General features: G+C 38.3%; 1 protein-coding gene across 2 annotated transcripts in view; it reads left to right on the top strand.

Moving 5' to 3' along the window:
- GNAL (G protein subunit alpha L) overlaps positions 1-20,213 on the top strand; it is a 203,736-nt gene that overhangs the window by 135,675 nt on the left and 47,848 nt on the right. For both annotated transcript variants that reach the window (XM_069853805.1, XM_069853806.1), the window contains exon 5: positions 2,928-3,025. In XM_069853805.1, the coding sequence (XP_069709906.1) occupies positions 2,928-3,025 (98 nt within the window). The remainder of the gene's footprint in view (positions 1-2,927; positions 3,026-20,213) is intronic.

Below are 20,213 nucleotides of genomic sequence, written 5' to 3'. Positions count from 1 at the left end.
AGGTTGAGATCCAGACATGTTTTACGTGTGTGAGCAGGATCCTCCTGCATGCTTGGCTCTGTACATGGGAGCCTTCAGCAGTTGAGGAGAAAAAGTACTGAAGAACACAGACCAGGTGAGAAAGGGGTTAAAAACAAGTGTGAAAAGTTGGATTATGGAATTTGGTGTCTTGAAATCAAGCAGGATTTTTCTGGAAGGTTTTAGTCACCTGGGAAAGAAGGATCGGGTAGGTGTGTAGGAGGCAATTTGCAGGCAAGTGTACTCCTCTGCAGCAGATTGGTACGTTTTAATGAGGTAAGTATATTTGCTTCGTTTTATAGGATTTGCTTTGTACTAGAAGTCTGGAAGGTGTTTTAAATAGACTGCTTTGAGCTATAATGGTCAGGTGGAAATATTTAAGCATGTATTGTGGAAACCTTGTATTTACAGCGTATTTGTAGGGTCTCAGAAGCTGAGCTGATAAGATTACCATTTTTACAGAAGAGATTTTTAAGAGTAAATAAAGCTCATACAGAAGATGTAAAAACAGAAGTGAAGTCACAAAGTGCTGTAGCTATTCAATTTTATTTATTTACTTATTTATTTAAATCTGCAGCAGTCTCTCAATCCATCCTACCCCACAGAAAAGGATGCTTTCATGCTGACATTCTTCTCTCCCTCTACCCTTCCCATAGGCTGGTGGCATTGAATGGGGCCACGTTTCAGATTCAGTTTCCCCTCAGAAATGAAAAGCTCAGAGGGACTTTCCAGGCAGGTGAAAACTCCTGTCTGCTGATGGTGAGGAGGGGAGGGTGGGCATGCTGTGCGCAGCACCTGTGCCTGCAGCAGTGAGCACCTGTGAGAGGGAGAGCTGAGGTTGTGCACTGCTATACATGCACGCATCGAACGGGATGGGAGAGCCGAGTTCTTTTGCCGTGGGACCATGCCTTTGTTGGACAAAGATGCTAGGAAGTGAGATGTGTTCAGCTGATGCCTTAAATATGAATCAAGCGTAAGCTCCAAGTTTGAGGAATGTTCCATTTTTTTCCTAGTATATATCATTTTGACTTCTTCCAGTTCATTCTTTTACTTGTAGTCATACTCTGTTGCATGTGTCTGCTTTCTCCTTCTACTTACTTAGTTTGATATGTTGTCCTTTCTTGAGCTTGTTTTTGCTCTCCTTCTGCTGTGGGAAGAGAGAGTTTATAATAGCTGTAACATGACTTCAAAAGGTGGATCTGCAGTGTTTTAAACAATCATTACGTAAGTCTTTAAAATAACAAAGGCAAAATAAGCATGTCTTCACAACAGTGAAAGAGTAAATTCCAAGGGCAGGATAAGCATCTGTCAGTCTCTAGTGTTGCTTCCTCTATTCTTCCATGACTTTCACACCTGCTTTAACTTTGCCTTCTCTCTGAAGTTTTAAAACCTTATTAAAGAATGGGGTTTTATATATATATACATTGAGCAAACATAGTTGAAAGAAAAAAGCATTTCTGGGGTTATTCAAGACCTCTGTAGCTATATTCAAAGCTTAACTAAATAATTTTCAGCACTAATTTGTTCTGAAAATCTTGTCTTGTGTTTTGCCTCTCCCTGAAAACTGTAACCAGCAGCTCACAGGCAGTTGCTGAGGAGCAAGTGGCACCTTCTGGGGCACCTCACAGGGCCATCATGCGAGGCTGGGAAACCCATAGGGTGTTAAAGTGAACTCACTGGGCTGCCAAACTCTTCCACTATAAACGTTGCCTTTTGTGAGAAGCTTTTAATCCTGTAAAGTTATCAGAGGAACTGGCAAACAATTTAAGAAATTTTAGAAACAATTTAAGAATTCAGATATTTGCACAATGTTTGGACAGGATTATGAACTGAATAGTGGTATTACAGCCAGTTTACACAGAGCCAAATTGAGCTGTGGAAAAGCCATTTTTAAGGTTTCACAAACTTATGACTGACCAAGTACTCTGGTGATTGAGTAGGTGTTATGAGATTGCAAAAAACTTCTATGTTTGAGTTGTGGCACTACTTTAACAATTTGTTTTGAGGGAGGAAAGACTCATTCACATAGTAAAAGATAGATCTATTTGTCTAACCATTTTTAGTTTAATTTTAGAAAGCTTTAAGTGGAAAAACTCATTTACAGTTTGGTTTACTAGTGATGATATAACATAAAATGGACTCCCAGCTTCAAAACAAACTGGAGCATGTTAGGGCCCTGCAGCAGGGGCTGGAGGAGCAGGGGATCCAGTGGGCAGGGTCGGACCTACTGCTCTGCATGCGTGTTTTGTACAATGGTCTTTTGGCTTCACCATCACCATGATTCCTCTTTGATGTAATTCTGAAACAAGCTTGTTGGCAGATATTTCTGGATTGTGGTGCTCGGGACAGCAGCTAGGAAAAGCACGTTGTGCCAGGCAGCAGCTTGGAGGAAGTGATGTTGAGCAAAAGCTTTTGAGGCTCTTGCAATCAAATAGTGTTGCATGAGAAAATACCAAGCAGTGGAAATTTGTGGTTTTCAGGAAAAATTACACAATCTTTTTAAAATTACAGTCTGGTTCTTCCTCTGGGAAGCCAGTGCTTATACGCTGAGGATCTTTTTGCATCACTTTTATGCCTTTTCCATGACAGAAGCATAAATCCAGTTAAAAATTAAGTCTGCTTCCTTCTAGGTAACATTTGTACTTACAGTAAATTTTATATATGGACTGGTATGAATTTTGAAGGTAGTGTTCATTACATATCAGGTACTGGAAGCTAGGCAGCCGTATATACAGTATGTTTTACCATAAATTTGCTAATAAGTGTTTCTTGCTTTTCTTCTTTAAAGCCAGTTAATCATTCTGGAAAAGTATAAAGCCTGAAGGCTGGGGGGAGGGAGCAACACGTGCGGACTGGGGATTGGAAAGATTGAGAAATGTTCTTTTATTTATTGCATTTCCAATTTTCAGGAATTCTTCGAACATGCGAAAAAGCTCTGGGATGACGAAGGGGTAAAGGCATGCTTTGAGAGGTCGAATGAATATCAACTCATTGACTGTGCACAGTAGTAAGTATTTGGTTTTATGGAATTAATAGCCAAGAATGTAATCATTTATAACAAGTTATTAACAAATTAGAAAGCGTATTTTTATTAGCCAGATCTGGGGAGTTTTGCAATGCAGTGGTTAACATTTCAATTCTCTTTAGAGGCTGAGCATGTATAGTGAGGATAATTTATGGTTTTATCATAGTTTGCCATTACTGTACAACTAAATATTTAACAGCTAATAAAGAGGAGCATGAAAAAATCAAATTACATAATTTTAAGTATCTTTTTTCCATTTGAAATAGATCTGTGTAAAATCATTTCAATTGAAACTATTATGTTTAAAAAATATAAGAGCGAATCTAATGAAAATGCTTTGTTTTAAATTATGAGGCCTAGGCAGCACCAAAATTGCTGTGTTTTCACAGTCCATTAAAGCTTTTGAGTTTTTTACCTAACTGGATGCATACTGTATTGCTAATATATTTGGAGGAGGGGAGAATTGGAGAATTGCAAACAGTATTGAGTTAAATATAGTGGTACATGTGATATTCTCTCCTTCATCTACATCAAGTGAAGTGATACGTGTGTGCATAACACAGTCGTAATCCTTAAACAGGTACATCTGACTGGAAATGTTCTGAAAAGAGATGTGTAGTGCATTGCAAAGTTGCAAATCATAAATACATAGTACATGATGAAAACAGATTAATCAGGAAATAGTCCATTAACATGCCAGAGCTACAAAACTCAGCTGTCCTCGGTAATAACTCAGCTCTGAATTAGACTTTGACCAAAAATATACGTTTCATGTGAGCTGCTGTTGCGAAAATGTATACTCTTACTGTTGCTATGTGATTGAGGGTTTTCAGAGAACACACTCTAGTGTGTTATGATTTGTCTAATTTGCAGTATGGTCGGCAGCCATGCCACAAGCTGGCTGTAGCACTCAGTATTTTGTTTTTCTGTCCTTTCTGCTCACGGTGCTAAGGCTGAAGCAGAGGAAGCAGGCCCTGTCGCTAAAGGACTTGTTGCGCTTCTGCCACAATGGGGAATTTCAGTGCTGCAGGTCATAGTTTCTTTGCCCTTTTTCCAGACTGCTTTTGGGAAAGAGAAGGATCCGGTAATGATTCATCAGCACATGGAAGCAAGGGAAAATTACATATGTGTAGGAAGGAATTTGTTTGACCTCTGTAGACTGAGTTTACCAAAACTTGGGCATTTGCTCACAGTCCAGAGTGGCTAGAAATGAAAGCAGTGGCTGTACACACAAAAAAAAAAAATTGGAAGTTGTCCTAAATTGTGATCTGTCGGTTCCCCTCTGCCCACCACCACCACTGTGGTACAGATCTGAGCTGTGCTTGATGCAAAGTCCAGACTGCTTATGATATTGATCAATACACTCAATTCAGACATCAGACGAAGAAAGAAGAATAATGACATGTATGTAAAATAAATTAATGTAAAACTTACTTTACTGATCAGTAAATGTTGGTGTGACTCCAGGTCCTGCTTCGGAAAATCATGCTGAAAGGACCAGGCAAAAAAAAGAAGACGCTAAATTGATGGAACTGTGCTTTCCCTTTAAAAAATAATACATAATTTCAGGCTTTGAAAAGGAGAATAATATTAAGTCCCGTATTATGCCCAAGCCAAAAACACAAATGGGGAAAAAAAATGAAGTCCACTGTCCTGATACATAAAACTAAATCCTTCTACTTTTTTTCCTAAAAGCTTAAAGGAAGATTATTGTTTCTTTTCCTGTGTATCTTACCTTCTCATCTTCTAACTGACTTGCTTTTTCTTTATTCTGAGATTATTTATTATTATAGTAGTAAACAGAACTCTTGCATAATTCTTCACCTTCAAAGCACTTTATAAAATTGTATTTGATACTTCGATATCCCTTGAGTGTTATCTGTGCTTTTCTTTTTGTGATCTACCTGAAAATATAACAGCTTAAGTGACTTATGCATGTTTACAAGCCTTCAATCTTAGACCAGAGGCTTGAAAATCAGGAATAGCTATGTCATAGGTCTGATCAAACAGTCTTTTTCCAACAGATATTAGTGATTTTAAATGGTGAAGCATAATCTTAACAGAAAGAAGACCCTAAAAATACACTCAACTTCTATCTGCCTCTCCATCATTCCTTGAAAATTAAAATGGTAGCAACAGAGTCAATGCAAGGGAGATCAAAAAGTTGCTGTGTCTTTGCTGTATGCACGTATTTATATATTGCACAACAATGGTAGTAGCTTTACCCAGAAGAGCATTTCTGTGCCAGCATTTCGTGGACCTAATTCAGAGTAGTGGGGTCAGGTCTGCTGGGTAACTGACAGACCATGTGAGACTAGATTAGAAATAAAATTCTGATATGCATGAATGTTTTCTTACATGCACATTGGAAATACTAACTGTGAGGTTGCTGTCTTTCTGGCTTAGCAGGAGCGGATGGCATTTCTCTCAGAACCTACGCGTGGTCATCTTTAATTGGTAAAGGAAAAGAAGAGTGTAATGCTGATACATGTGCTTACTGTGGAATTCTGAAACATCTGCAGTGTTTTCATTACACTAGCTTTGGGAGGAAGCACCCTACGCCATCAGTTAAATCCTAATCTTTTACTTAATGGCAAAGGAAGAACATTTTCAGTAGGTCACCATTAATTTCTCTGCTGCTTAAAAAAAGAAAACAAAGCAAAACCAAAACAAAATCCAAACGTGTTAAAATAACCCTGGACTACAAATTCCACGGCTGATTTAAAATATTGAAAAGCATTATTAGCAAATTATAAAGTTAGCAGCCCAACTTGCAGTCTGTGAAGTGAGTTACAAACACAGTGTATTTTGGAATAGTTTAATTTGGCTGCAGTACAGAGCTTCTGTATTTTTAAAACCTAACCTAATTTTCTGTATTACTGTGGGAGAAATATTTGGCTTGAAAAAGAGGTTGTAAAAAGACACAAAGGTGAATGTTTGGCTTACTTTAGGCCTGAAAGTTCCCTTTCCTTGATCTTTAATGCCCTTTTAAATTACCAGGGTACTGTTCCTTCATGGAAATGAAAATGAGGGCCTGCTTGTCAGACCATTTTTATATTCTTACATGACTTTCCGTCTATCCACAGTTCTTCTAAGTGTCATGTTAGTACATGATGTGATATTTGTAATAAATATGAACCTGTGACCAAGCCAGAGGTCAGACTACCTTCTACTTTTTTTCCTAAAAGCTTAAAGGAAGATTATTGTTTCTTTTCCTATGTATCTTACCTTCTTATCTTCTAACTTGCTTTTTCTTTATTCTGAGATTATTTATTATTACAGTAGTAAACAGAACTCTTGTGGTCTGGCAGTGGTAAATGTATCATAAGCAAATGTGAATTGTTCTTTACCACTAACTACAAAGATATTTCTTTAACTCTTCAAGGGGAAAGTATTGCATGGCTGTCAACCTTATGTTTTCCTTAATGACTTTCATATATTTCTTTGAGATTAGCATAAATATATTGTCTTCTGATCTAATATTTCTTTCAAATTTAATTTCAAATTTAATTTCGAAACACTGTTTTTAATTTGAAAAGTTGGTTGGATTTAGTTATGTCCCAATTTGGCTTATCTAACATGTTGGGTTTATGATAATAAATCTCACACCTTACTTTGATTAGCTTTAACTTACTTTGAACTACTGTGATTATGTCTATATTCACATACTTCATATTCAGCAATTTCTAAGTCTATAAGGGACTTCGAGATTGTGATTTAATGCTGTCTTGGCATTGAACTGTCTAGTGTACAAGTAATAGAACAAAATAAGTTCATTAAAAATTTCTTGGAATTCTAGGACAGTTTTCTAAAAGGAAAATGCTTTCTTATAAGATGAATGCAACTCCATTTTTTAATATTTCAGATTCTACGTACTAGTTATTGAATATCCAGATTTTATTGTATCCATGGAAGGCAACTGCAAAGCAAAATTCTGTGAATGTAGAACAGATCAAAACAAATAAAGATTCAGGCACGATGGCCATTTGAAAAGAAACCCAGAAAAATGGCTGATGAGTTGATTAGGTGGCTTTATAAAGTCCGTAAATCTATGTAAATCAACTTATTTGGCATTGAAGAGATATAAAATTTCCTTTTAACTGGTGGCTTACCACGAGGTAGAGTTACAGGCTGTAAACCCCTGTTTGGTTTTACATATGCAAGTGGGTTGACTTCACCCTCGTACTGGTGAAATGGTTTCTGCAGCCTTTCTTCGCTGCAAGCCGTACCATGTGCTAATTGGTGGCTTCTCAAGCAATCCCAGAAAAGCCACTGGAGTGACTTTTTCTTTGGAAATCTAACATACATGCCCACAGACAGCAATGAAGTTGAAAACCTTCACAGAATTATCAGTCATCATTAGGGCATATTGGCCACCCCCACTCTGGTGATGTTCATCCGTTGTTTTGGTAAATTAATAGTTGAGTTATCTTAGCTTTAATTACTCAAATGTCAGTTGTTCAGTTGACTGGGTAAAATTAATTGCAGTGATACAAGATGTGGAGATACTGAGGGAAAGGTGATCATTTAGAGCCAAAAAGTAGACAAGCAGAACTGGGCGCTTTTGAAAGGGGAGGAAAAAAATACCAAACCAGAATATCTGATGCCCTTTTTAGGTCACAAACTGTTTGCTCAAGGCATTGTTGTAAAAAAATTAGAACTACTTTTAGGCTCTTTGCAGGGAGCTAGAGTTGAATTTTGTCCCATTGCATTCACGTGAAATAACAGTGAGTGCTTGCATGGGTGGTCCTCGCTGGAAGGGTTGAACTTCCATTCAGTGAGTTCCTTGGCATAGGAAGTAAACCAAGGATTTAAGGGAGCCCTGCCTTCCACCAATACTTTATCCCAGTTTGTCTGTCGATGTTTTTTCCCTGATAAAATACACCACTTTTTAAGTGTGAAGGCCTAAACTGGTCTCTATGCAAACATTTGAGCTAATAAAACTTGATTATGCAGGTTCTCAGGAAAGCAAACACAAGGGATGTGAGCTTGGCCAAAGAAAATTGATTTTATATTTGAGCTAATATACACGGAAAAGAACACACCTGAAGTTGTTTTTCTTTGCAGGTATTCTGTCTTGGAGAGGGTTTAAGCCAGCTTCTGAGTTATCTATGTTGGTATTAGGTGTAGTAATTAAAAAAAAAAAAAAAAAGTTATTTGTGTTGTTGTCCACAGATTCAACTCCTAGTGTGAGTAAACAGATAATTTTTTTCTCAACAGCAACACTTCTTGAAGCCAAGCATATTTCTGACTTTCCCAGTGCTCTCGTACATGTAAATTCCCTTTGACAGTCTGAGGTCAAAAAAACTACTGTGGCATTATCTACTTTTGTGTAGTGTAGAACTTCAGTCCAGTGTTTTGGTATGTACATAGGCTACATGCATGATTGTAAATAAATACGAGCATTAGTGCAATTTGTATACTTTTACTTAGCGTGGCTTCAGGATTTGTTACTTAATACTGCGTCTTCTAGGGATTTTCCTAGAAGACAGCTGTAACATGCTCCAAATTGGATTCTGCTAAAGCTCTCACAGAGACAGGTCACACACGGGCTGCATCAAGGCAATGGCAGCTAAGTCTTTCCTGCCGTGCCCTCCCAACACTGGTTGTCAGTGAACCCAAGCCACCTGCAGCACTGCTGTTGTTCTCAGTATTAACCTTTTCAGTGCCAAAGCCTTTATTCTTTCCTAATTCTATCTCCTTTGAAAGTGCCGTAGTAATAAGCCCTGGTGTCTCAATACAATGATATCAAGCAGATATGTAATTCTCAGAATGTATGAGACTTCGGCTTTCTTAGCTTTGGTAGCGTAATAACAGAATTGTTATTTTTTCCTTTTTATCATTAGAGAGTAGGAAGGTGTTCTTTCTGTCATCTTAGCATTTTTGTGTGGTTTATAATTTCCACCACATTTAGGATTAAATCTAGGAATTATGCCTTGCTTTGTGTACTTGGTAAGGAGGTCTCCATCAGCATACACTGTTCGTCTCTAATTTCAGAACATTGGAACATAAAGAAAAATAATCTCTTGGACACCCTTGAGACCTGAGTTGAAATTTTGATGAAAAATTCTACAAACTACTGACTGTTTTGCAAAAACTATCACTGATAATTGGTTGTATCAATTAGTGACTGACTACTGCAGCCCAGCAAACATTTTTTATGTATCCCACATAATATGTCTTAGTCAAAGGTGATGTATGGAATTGGTGCCTTCAGTTGGATGTGTGTGCACTTGACCCTGTTCCAGGTTTCTTCACAGTAACTGCTCTATAGGGGTAATTCAGATAGTAAAGGTCACTGAAAGTCACCTGAATAACAGAGACCCTCCAAAGCTGGGTGCCTGGAGCCCCATAGCACCCCTGCTCTCTGTCACTGGAGGAAACAAGAACAGTTTCATCATTTATGTTCTCCAAGGAAGATGACTGGCAAGAGGCCTAAAGAATCTGACCTGATGTGCTCACATGTAGCTTGACAAAACTGCAACAGAGTAAGAATAAGAGACTTTTAAAGTTTATGTAGATGTATTATCTGTGAAATCGTTAGTCCAGCAATAGTCTGTATTGAAACTGACAATTAACAAAGATCAATATTCAGAGTATCTGCACCACTTAGGGAAAAATATTCACGAACTGTCAGTCTTTTGTTTAGTCCCTGGAGGAGCAGTGTGGTATCTGTGTGTTGTGGCATCATTTGAGACAAAATCCAAAATTATTTCCTTTACATCTGTTGGCTTTGTCAAACCACCTGGGAGTGCTGCAGTGTATGACACACTGCCATCCCTCTGTTTGGAAAGATTTTGATGTCCTGTTGCTCTGAAACACACTGCATGCATGCTAACAATCCCAGTGCCAGTCTTGATTCATTTTAGGACCATTATGCCCATGTGGAGAAAACAGAAACAGAGAGGGAAGACAAACAAGTGACTTTGTACAGGCATCCACCTTGGAGCATGACAAGTGCTCTGCAAAGGGATCTGAACAGGCTGGACCGCTGGGCTGAGTCCAACGGCATGAGGTTTAAGAAGGCCAAGTGCCGGGTCCTGCACTTGGGGCACAACAACCCTGTGCAGTGCTACAGACTAGGAGAAGTCTGTCTAGAAAGCTGCCTGGAGGAGAGGGACCTGGGCGTGTTGGTTGACAGTGACTGAACATGAGCCAGCAGTGTGCCCAGGTGGCCAAGAAGGCCAATGGCATCTTGGCTTGTATCAGAAACGGTGTGACCAGCAGGTCCAGGGAGGTTATTCTCCCTCTGTACTCCGCACTGGTGAGACCACTCCTTGAATACTGTGTTCAGTTCTGGGCCCCTCACCATAAGAAGGATGTTGAGGCTCTGGAGCGAGTCCAGAGAAGAGCAACAAAGCTGGTGAGGGGGCTGGAGAACAGGTCTTATGAGGAACGGCTGAGAGAGCTGAGGTTGTTTATCCTGGAGAAGAGGAGGCTGAGGGGAGACCTCATTGCTCTCTCTAACTACCTGAAAGGAGGTTGTAGAGAGGAAGGTGCTGGCCTCTTCTCCCAAGTGACAGGGGACAGGACAAGAGGGAATGGCCTCAAGCTCTGCCAGGGGAGGTTTAGGCTGGACATTAGGAAAAAATTCTTCACAGAAAGGGTCATTGGGCACTGGAACAGGCTGCCCAGGGAGGTGGTTGATTCACCTTCCCTGGAGGTGTTTAAGGGACGGGTGGATGAGGTGCTAAGGGCTATGGTTTAGTGTTTGATAGGAATGGTTGGACTGGATAATCCGGTGGGTCTCTTCCAACCTGGTTATTCTATGATTCTAAGTGCCAGTCCAGCCTCAGATTTGCGTACTGTCCAGAGTCCAGCCTCTGTTCACTGCATACTTTGAAGACACCTTGGTATAATATTTCTTTGTGTGTGCCTGAGAAAGTAAGGTGACTCATTGAAAAGGAAGGAGGCCTGTGAAATAGAGCTGCTGAAATCTTGCTTTTGTTGTGGAAAGGAAGGGAGCAGAGCGAGAGTGGGAATGAGTAGCTCTAGGAGTAGGGAGGAGGAAAGAATTTGTCTTGCATACGGATCAAAGAGTCATGGTCTATACATTTTTTGAGTCTTTTACACGCAGTATGACTGTGGATTCAGATTCATGTTTGAAACATGCTTTTTATTGGCAGACCTGAGCCAGCAAGTGTGAAACCACTCAGAATCATCCTTCATCTTTGCTATTTGTCTTAAATAAAATTTCTTTCATCATTGTGAATGGTGAAGTAAATATGGATGTACGTATGATAAAATAATGTAAACATACTGATTATAAGTTAGAGAGGATTTTTAACAAGAGTGATTCTCTTTACGCTTGCTAATGGCTTACTAAATAGAGGACAAATACTTTTTACTTAGAAGAATGAGGAAGGTATTAATTATGATCGTTTCATTCCTCATGTAACTAAATTTTTGATGGTGATATGGGAGAACTATAATATGATTTTGTTCTGTTTCAGTTCATACATAAACAACTCACTGTGATGATGAAGTTTCTCCATTTTTCTTTTTAAGATCTCTCATGCAGTATCACTTTCAAGCGTTAAAAATTCATTCAGTAAGTTAGAAGCAAATTTTGTTTGATTAATTATTAATAAGAACAGATCTTTTCCATTTACTCAATTTAAACTATAAATGTTACCAAACAGTAAGTTATTTCATTATACACAAAAAAAAAATTAAGAGAGAGAGATTATAATTATAGAGTAATTACTTTAGCCTTACTGGTGAGTTTTCTAAACAGAGGTGTTTGCCAGATAGGGTAAAAGTCATTCTGCAGTATGTAACTCTTAAATTTTTCACTGTTTACTAACTAGGAGACCAGACTCTTGAGAGGCAGAATTGTGGTTTCTTAAAATATGCAGTGGGAATTTTCTAAGAGAACATTTTCATCTGTCGCTGTGATTTTTTTGTTGTTGTTGTTGTTCCCCTTTTTGCCCTTACTTATGAAAAAAAATCATTAGACAACCAAATCTGTCTTAATTTTGGTAATCAAAATGTGACCGTGATGTTACAGAACTAATAGCTGGAATTACAGAAGTATTGAAGAAGAAGCAGCTGTAGAAACCCCCAGAATGCCTTTGTAGTCCCAGTTTGGAGGAAGTGGCAGTACGAAAATACTGTTCACAGGTACCCAGTATGGCATATGGGCATACACCCACTGCTTTTAGCCACTTCAGTTCACAAATGCTTCCCATGCCTAGAGAAGAGAATAATATTTCTCAGAAAAAAATAAGAGAGAAAATAGTCTATAAGCACAGCACCCTCAGTCTTTTAAAACTTAATATGGCCAATATTTCTTCCTATTAACTAGTTATCACTGGAGAAGCCTCTAGGCAGTCCTAGGTGGGCTGCTCAAACATAAAATTAAACCACATGTTTTCCCCCCAAACTTTGGTAGGCGTGGCGGTCTGTTTCCTGCATTTTTATAATAAGCAAAGAGGTTGAAAATAAAAGGCAGAAAAACATAAAGTATCCCTTAACAACAGTTTAAGGTAATAATAAAGTCTAAAGGCCAAGCAAAGTCTGAAGACCAGGGAAAGTTATAACAAATGCATGAAAGTACACTTTGACTCTTTTTAAGATGTTTTATTGAAAATGTCTCATTTCTTTTGAAAAATATAGCAAGGCTGACTTTATTCTATTGAGGAAAGAGTTCTTTCCTTTCTAGTCAACAACATTTTTCAGTTTTTCCTGGATGCCTGATGAATGGTTTTCTTAATGTTTTTTCCTGTCTGTTTGCACATGTGGTGTTATAGTAGGTGCAGGACATGTTAGTGTAACACAGCAACTCAGCCCCATTTGGAAATATGATCCATTAAGTGAATTAGAGGATGGCTAATAGATCTGTCAGCTGAGCATGCCTGCATTTAGTTTTCTGTTCTAGTATCCTGTATTTAATTTGGAGACATGTTTTTCCATATCCCTTCTGCAGAGGTAAACTGCAGTCTTTCTGAGGCTTTTGCAATGCTATTTACAATACACAATTAAAGGGCTTTTTGAGCCTAAGCAAAAGTCTGCTGAAGGATTATAGAATCATAGAATCATTAAGGTTGGAAAAGACCTTTAAGATAATCAGATACAACCGTCAGCCCAACACCACCATGCCTACTAAACCATGTCCCCAGGTGCCATGTTTACATGCTTTTGAACGTCTCCAGGGATGGAGACTCTACTACTTCCCTGGACAGCCTGTTCCAGTGCTTGACCACACTTTCAGAAGTTTTTTCTAATATCCCATCTGAACATCCCCTGGTGCAAGTTGAGGCCATTTTCTCTCATCCTATCACTTGTTACCTGGCAGAAGAGACCAACACCTGCCTCAAAACGACCTCCTTTCAGGTAGTCACAAGAGAGCAATAAGATCTCCCCTCAGCCTCCTCTTCTTTGGGCTGAACAACTCCACTTCCCTCAGCCACTCCTCATAAGACTTGTTCTCCAGACCAGTCACCAGCTTTGTTGCCCTCCTCTGGACACACTCCAGGACACTCAACATCACTCGTGGGATATGTGCTCTTAAAGTGTTAATATCCTTTAAAACAAAGAAAGAGCATTCTGTCACATTTTAAAAGAGGAAAAGCTGCGTCTGTTATATATCACAGCAGTGAAGATAGAAGTGAAATAGGTGCTGATAGAGCGTTGAATCAGTGAACTGAATCAGTGGGACAGTGTGACTGGTGAAAACGGGCAGAATCTGGGATGCTGAGCCAGTGGAAGGAAAGGCTTCTCTGTAGGACTGGACTTCATTGAGGGACATTTGGTTTGAATTTTGTGTATTACAAATAATATGAGGTCTTTAAAAAATATATGACCGGAGAGTAACACAATCAGTAAGCAGATTTAAAATTTGTATCAAAAGGTCTATCTAGAGAACAAATAACTGGCAATAAAGAGATCTTTAAAACCCTGTGTATTCCCTAATACCAAGTCAGAGTAAAACTAAGTATCACTTACAGTAATCCTGCTGATACAGCTTAAATCCTGAAGTCTTGATTGTGAATTATTGCTCAGTGTCAACATCTCATAACATCTTCAAAAGAAGTAAAGCTATAGATGTTGGTTATCTAGAATCTGCATGCAGGATTTATGAGTAGATTTTAGAAGGAAGTTGTAGGTCACTCTGTCAGTTCTGGTGTTATTTATATGCTTTTCTTGGTTTAAGACTCTTCCAGTGTATGCGTGGGAGAAAGAAGAAACTATGACCAAAGCCAGCTTCGTTATATTGCAGGGGATGTTAAGAGTCACTTATATTTACCCCAGCTTTTGTTGGTTGATACAGATTTAATTCAGTCTGTTCATTTACAGTTCATTGTTGAGTGTGCGCATGTTCTTGGGGGAGGAGATTAGTTGGTTAAAGAATACATCAGCCTGTTAATAAGCCTATCATTATGTAACACAAATGTATTATACACTTTTTTCTGTGGGCTTGTTTTTACTATGCTCTAGAGAAAAGTATTGCCTTAAACCTAACCTACTGTGAAACATTTGTTTACATAATATATTTCATATAATGCAACTGTATAATAACTGTAATGACTTTTATGTTTGATGCTTACAGAAGAAATAAGAGCACTTTAAAAATTAATGGCAGGCTGCATGGGATACTGTCAAATTATTTACACTTGAGGTTCAAATTTCCTTAGATGCCACATGCATTTTTTCACTTAGAGATGGTCAGCCTTTTTTTTGTCAAGTAGACAGTTTCACACCACAGAGTAATGAAGGGCTAAAAATTATATTTCTTCTTCCTGAAGGAACTACTCAGTGGCCAGACTTTGCATACATGGGCTCCTATGCACTAATACATGTACACAGCCTTGTTTATGTTAGGATCTACAAGAAGCCATGGTTTGGGTGGCAATATTTTTTCTAAATCAGTTCTGTGTCAACAGATTTCAAAAAGGAAAGGTGGTGGAATGTAGAAGTTAAGAAAATAAAATACAGTTTATTCTGTGTTGGAAAAACAAAGGCTAAGCCTCTGTGCTTGAGAAAGAAATTTTACACCTCAGACTAAATCAAAATAGAGTCATGGTATTTGTCAGATTGCTTGTAATTCCAATTGTAAGGTAAGTCAGACTGGGAGACTAAGCAGTGTAAGGGTGTCTCTTTACTTTTCATAATTAAGTTAAAGCTAATTTTATTCATTTTAATACAAGACAACAGTGATGCTGCCAGAATTTTTTAAAAGTTTATTTGACTTTAGAGAAACTGTTTCAGTTGTGTCTGTTGTAAAAGTATTCTTTCTTATTTAATTAGAAGTGTTTGTTATAATGGTGGGGGTTTACACACAGTTTAATTTGAGCCTAAATTAAGCAGTGGAAAAGAAAATATGTGTAAAATATATCAGTAGACTTCCTGTTAATGGATACACCAAGTAACTGTCTTCCAGAATAAAATTTGTGGAAGTTAACTTGTTCTAGAATTGGTTCAAAAATGAGATCTTTTCCATATTTTACTACACCACTGACAATTCCTCTATTTCTAATCAAAAAAGAGAGATGATCTGAAGCAGTTAACTGCTAGTGCAGGAAAAGGTGAATCTTGAAATCAGTTGTATGGGTTTTTTTAGAATAGCTTTCAGCTTCAGTTTCCTCTCATGAACATTGTGGGGAAGTTGGGACTATGTTTTTGTTTTTCAGATTCTTTGTCACAGCAAAGAAATTGGGCTGAATATCCAAATAACGTTTCAGTAAATTTGTCCATTCAATGCCTGCTGATGCATCTCTTGACTCCCTGCCCTCGCCTCCTTGACAGTTTTTAACTCTGTAAAAGAAGGCTTCCATACCTTTCTTCTGGCTAGAAGAATGTGTTTGGGGTTGGGCAGATCTGCATTTTCGATGTTTGCATCCTGGAACTCCAGTGGTATAGGTTTTGGATAATTATTGATAATTAAGTGTCTTTCCAACCATATTGTGAAGAAGTTTAATGATCAGCATGGGTGTAATTTCTGGGCCTCCACTTACTACTGGCACAACTACATCAGACCTGAATTTACACTACTATAGCATAGTTTGGTAAGAGCAGTGGAGTGTTAAAAAGGAATATTGCCATGAGGGTTTGTTCTATTTAGGGAACGTGGAAGGAAGTTCTGCTGATAAAGGAGCTTCTTTATCCAGAATGACTTCTATCTTCATTGAGTTTGTTGGCCTATTATCTTATACTGTCAGGGTCTTAGAAGCTTTTTCAGCAAGTTTGCTGTGTACTAGATTTTCTCCTTGAACGTACTGGAGTCTGCTTTGAGCTTTTCTTTACAGAGACAGGTGCCAATGAATGAACATTTTGCTACATTCTGCAGAACTGGCAAGCCCTAGTGTGAGGTAATCACAGTAAGCTATAGTTCATAACATCAGTATTGTTGCTATTGTTTTAAAAAAGGAAATAAAGAGGTCAGATGTAGTCACTAGTTTTCACCCAGTTTCATTTTCTGTTGTGAAGAACTACAAGTCTTTCTGGTTTGGTTTATTTATTTGCTTTAACTTATATTATGCTGTTATGTTATGCACTGGTTACTTCTATTGTGCACCTCTTTCCTCTGTAGCTTGTAGACACCTGATGTTTGAAGGGTCTCGAATCAAGGCAAGAGGTTTTTCAGAGGGAGTGCAAAGTGCACATCACTTCCTGTCAGTACCAGCCAACACAGGCAAAAGTTTAGGGTTTTGGCCTGATAATACTTCAGAAGTAATAATTAACAAATTACATTATGTAAAGCTGGCAAGGATGAGATCTCTGTTAAAGCATATTCATAGAAATGGGTTAACTTGTTTTTAAATACAAGTTCTATACCTCTGGCAGGGAACATATAGTATACAACATGTTGAGAGAATGATTATATGATGATTAAAACTGATTTTAGGAATGCTCTTACGTAAGTTGTAAACAGGTTATTTAGAGGATAATAAAAATAAGGCTTGTAGGATGGCGAAGACAATAAATCAATGTTCAGAAACATGAATACATACACGGCGACATTCCAAGCAATTAGTAAGCATGGCTAAAAGGCAGTTACAGTAAAGCAGATTAATATCATTCTTGTGACGTTATCATGTATCTAAAGGAGGAGACCACAAAATCTGAAGCATAGAAAGAAATACTTTTAAAAACAAAGAAAACAATTTCAGCAAAAAATAATCTTCTATAGACATTCTGTGAATTTCTTTAGGAAAGAATTGAAAGGCATTTCCAAAATACTTCCATCTTCTGAACCCTTCAGCCTGTGTCTGAGTGATTTCTTCATTTTGTCTAGCCTTCTTGTTCCAGAAGACGAGTATCTTCTGCATGAGTACTATAGTAGCACAATACACTTCTTTCTGGAGGAAAAATAGAAAAGGCTTTTCAAGTGAAAAGTCCCAATTTTCATTCTGCCTTTACCAAAATAGATTATATTTGGGTTTTTTTTCTGTGGATCTTGGAGCACTGGAGAGGGTGTGGAGTGTTACCTGGAGTAACAGGTGTGTTACTGTCCTCTTTGCCTGAAAATAGTGGATAAGCCCACTTTAAAACGAAAGATGGGCAAGAACAGTGCTATAATCAGTGTTCCGTGCATTTTGAAATGATTCTGCTTTCTGCTAGGAGTCGGTCATAAACCTGGTAGGGAAATAATGGCGTATGGAAAATCTTGCCAGGGTTGTGGGCGTTTACAAACCCTTACAATATCCCTATGAGAATTCAATACAGTGCACTGGCACTGTCAACTTTCATTGCAAATTGTTTCCACAAGACAGTTCACAGCATAGTGGCAGAGAAGACCCCATGGTCTTTACATACAGTACCACCTCACTTATAAAGGTATGCACACTTATAAGGAAATGGGGATTTCTTTCAGAACCGTTGTTTTCATTTTTTACTAAACCCATTCTTGCATCATGATTCTCAAGAGAAACTAATCCATCAGAACCTCCCACTAAAGTATGTGGGAAATTCCCAAATGTTGCACAGTGTGCATAAACATTGCAACTATTGCTGAACCAAATGTTACATTTTATATACATATCTGTTTTCATATAGTTTAAAAGTAGGTAGGTAACATATCTCCTTAGATGATTACAATCTTGCAGAAATAAAGTAACAAGTAGAACTTGGTTTCTAGAAACAAACTTCCTAGAACTATAATAATTTTAAATATCTAAGTGTGAAATACTCTTCGTCTTTAAAACCTATCTTTCAATCGAAAGGGGCATTTCTTCTCCAATTATATGACCCTAGCTGAAATTCTTAAATTCTGAAGTGCCCAGTTGGATGAAGCACTTCAGCTCATTTCTGAGGAATGTGAGGACTCCTTACTTATTTCTCTCTTGCTAAGAGATGGAATAATCAAATCCTAATTGTTTCTGAAAGTGAAAGGAGAAGAGGGCATTGAAATTAATCTTCTGTTTGTTATGCACTGGAGTACAATAAGGAGTGTGAAGGAAAAAAATATATGGAATTGCATTAACCTTCAGCACATTTAATAACAGTAGCAGCAGTAAAAATGCTTCCCATCAAGAAAGATTTTCAGTAACAGGGAATGTGAGAGCAGACTGTGCTGCAGGACAGGGGCAACTGGCTGTGTAGAAGAGGAGTTTCCCTTTGTTGGCAGCTGTTTCATTGTCTTTTTTGTTCCATGATGAGGCTCCAGGTTTTGCATGCTTTCCCTGGAGCTACTCACATGTTTAAACTCAAGACCTTCCTCAAAGCATCCCTCCTGGGTTAAATGTAATACAGTTGCAGGTATGCATTCAGAGCTGTGACTCACTCATCTGCATATCTTTTCTGGTGCACTGAGCTAGAATTGACCTATCAGTTACAATTTTCTGCATTGAAAATTCCATAGTTTTTTTGTATATACCATTGTGTGAGCAACAATGCATGTGTTACATGTGTGCAGGTAATACAGAATGTTTCTCCCTAGAGTCATAGCTTCCAGATCTGCTACCAATTTGAGAAGCTAAGGTGACTCTGAAAATAAGCTGCTTTCCTTCCTACCCCCTGCCTAGCTGCTGTGCTAAATGGGGCTCTGCCTCTTAGTACCTCATCTCAGCTTCCAGTCCCCTATATCACTTCTCCTATACCATTCCCTCCCTGAAGCACTAAATACTCATATCTCCTCTAAATACTCATAAATATTTCACAGGTTATTTGGGGGTGATAGCTTTCAGAGGAGTATGCTGAGATGTGATATAAAGCCAAATGTTCAGCATCGTACTGCAGTCAGATAATGCTGCAGACTTTGAACATCAGTGTACAATGGTTCAGTATCATGTATATTCCTAGAATATCACAAGCAGCAGTGTTCCTCCATTTTAAAAACAAAAATCCTTCCAGATCACTGCATGACTCTGTTCTCGTGCAAGATTGAATTAGAAGTAAATTGTCTTTGGTTTCGTAGAATGACTGTGCTCGTGTTGCATTGTGTTCTGTTCACAGAACTCAAGGCTGATTTTTGTTCTGGTGGTATAAGTTGTCTGATTATGGTAAGATAAAACAGTATGGAAGCTATTTTTTCACTAATCTTGTTTGATTGTTGTTTTTAGAGCAGGCTTCTTACTAAGCCCATTTAGTGAAAAATATGCAGGTCTGGGGATCTTTTGGATATTCTGTTTGTAATATTCTCTTCTATTTGATGAATGTGACTAAATTGAAAGCATTCCTCCTCTCCCATCCCTCTACCCCCACCTCCTGAACCTCCGCTTGCTCTCTCTTTTGGAAGTCATGGCATGTTGCTTTGTACTTTCCTTGTTGGTAGTTTGAGATACAGTTAGATGCCTTTCTAAGGATCGGTCTGAAACTGTGCGGTACAACACACAGTAATGTGAATGGCCTGTTGTCAGCACTGCTTAAAGAAGCTGTGACAAAGCACCAGTGGAGATGGAGTGGGGGAACTGGTTTACAGCTCGGAAAACTACAATGGCAGTTGTATTGGGAAATCAATGTTCTCTTGGTGTGTTGGGTTTTTTTTGTTGTTGTTGCTCAAATGTCAGTGTTTCTCAATAGCTTGCTAATATGAATAGGAGTTGGAATTCTCAATGTCCAAATCACAGAACATGTGCTTTTGTTTGAATTCTCCTCAATTTGTGAGCTGCTCACAGCAGGCTATAATCATGTGTCGTGCTGATTTTTTGTATTTGTTATGGATTATTTCAGTTTCTTATAACTTTTGTCTTCCTTATTTACATGGGGGAAGCAAAAGGGCAATCTAGAT

Source organism: Phaenicophaeus curvirostris, chromosome 3 (assembly GCF_032191515.1).
Source record: "Phaenicophaeus curvirostris isolate KB17595 chromosome 3, BPBGC_Pcur_1.0, whole genome shotgun sequence".
Lineage (NCBI taxonomy): Eukaryota > Metazoa > Chordata > Aves > Cuculiformes > Cuculidae > Phaenicophaeus > Phaenicophaeus curvirostris.
Note: the sequence above shows the minus strand (reverse complement) of the source record. Positions and strands in the feature narration are given on the sequence as shown.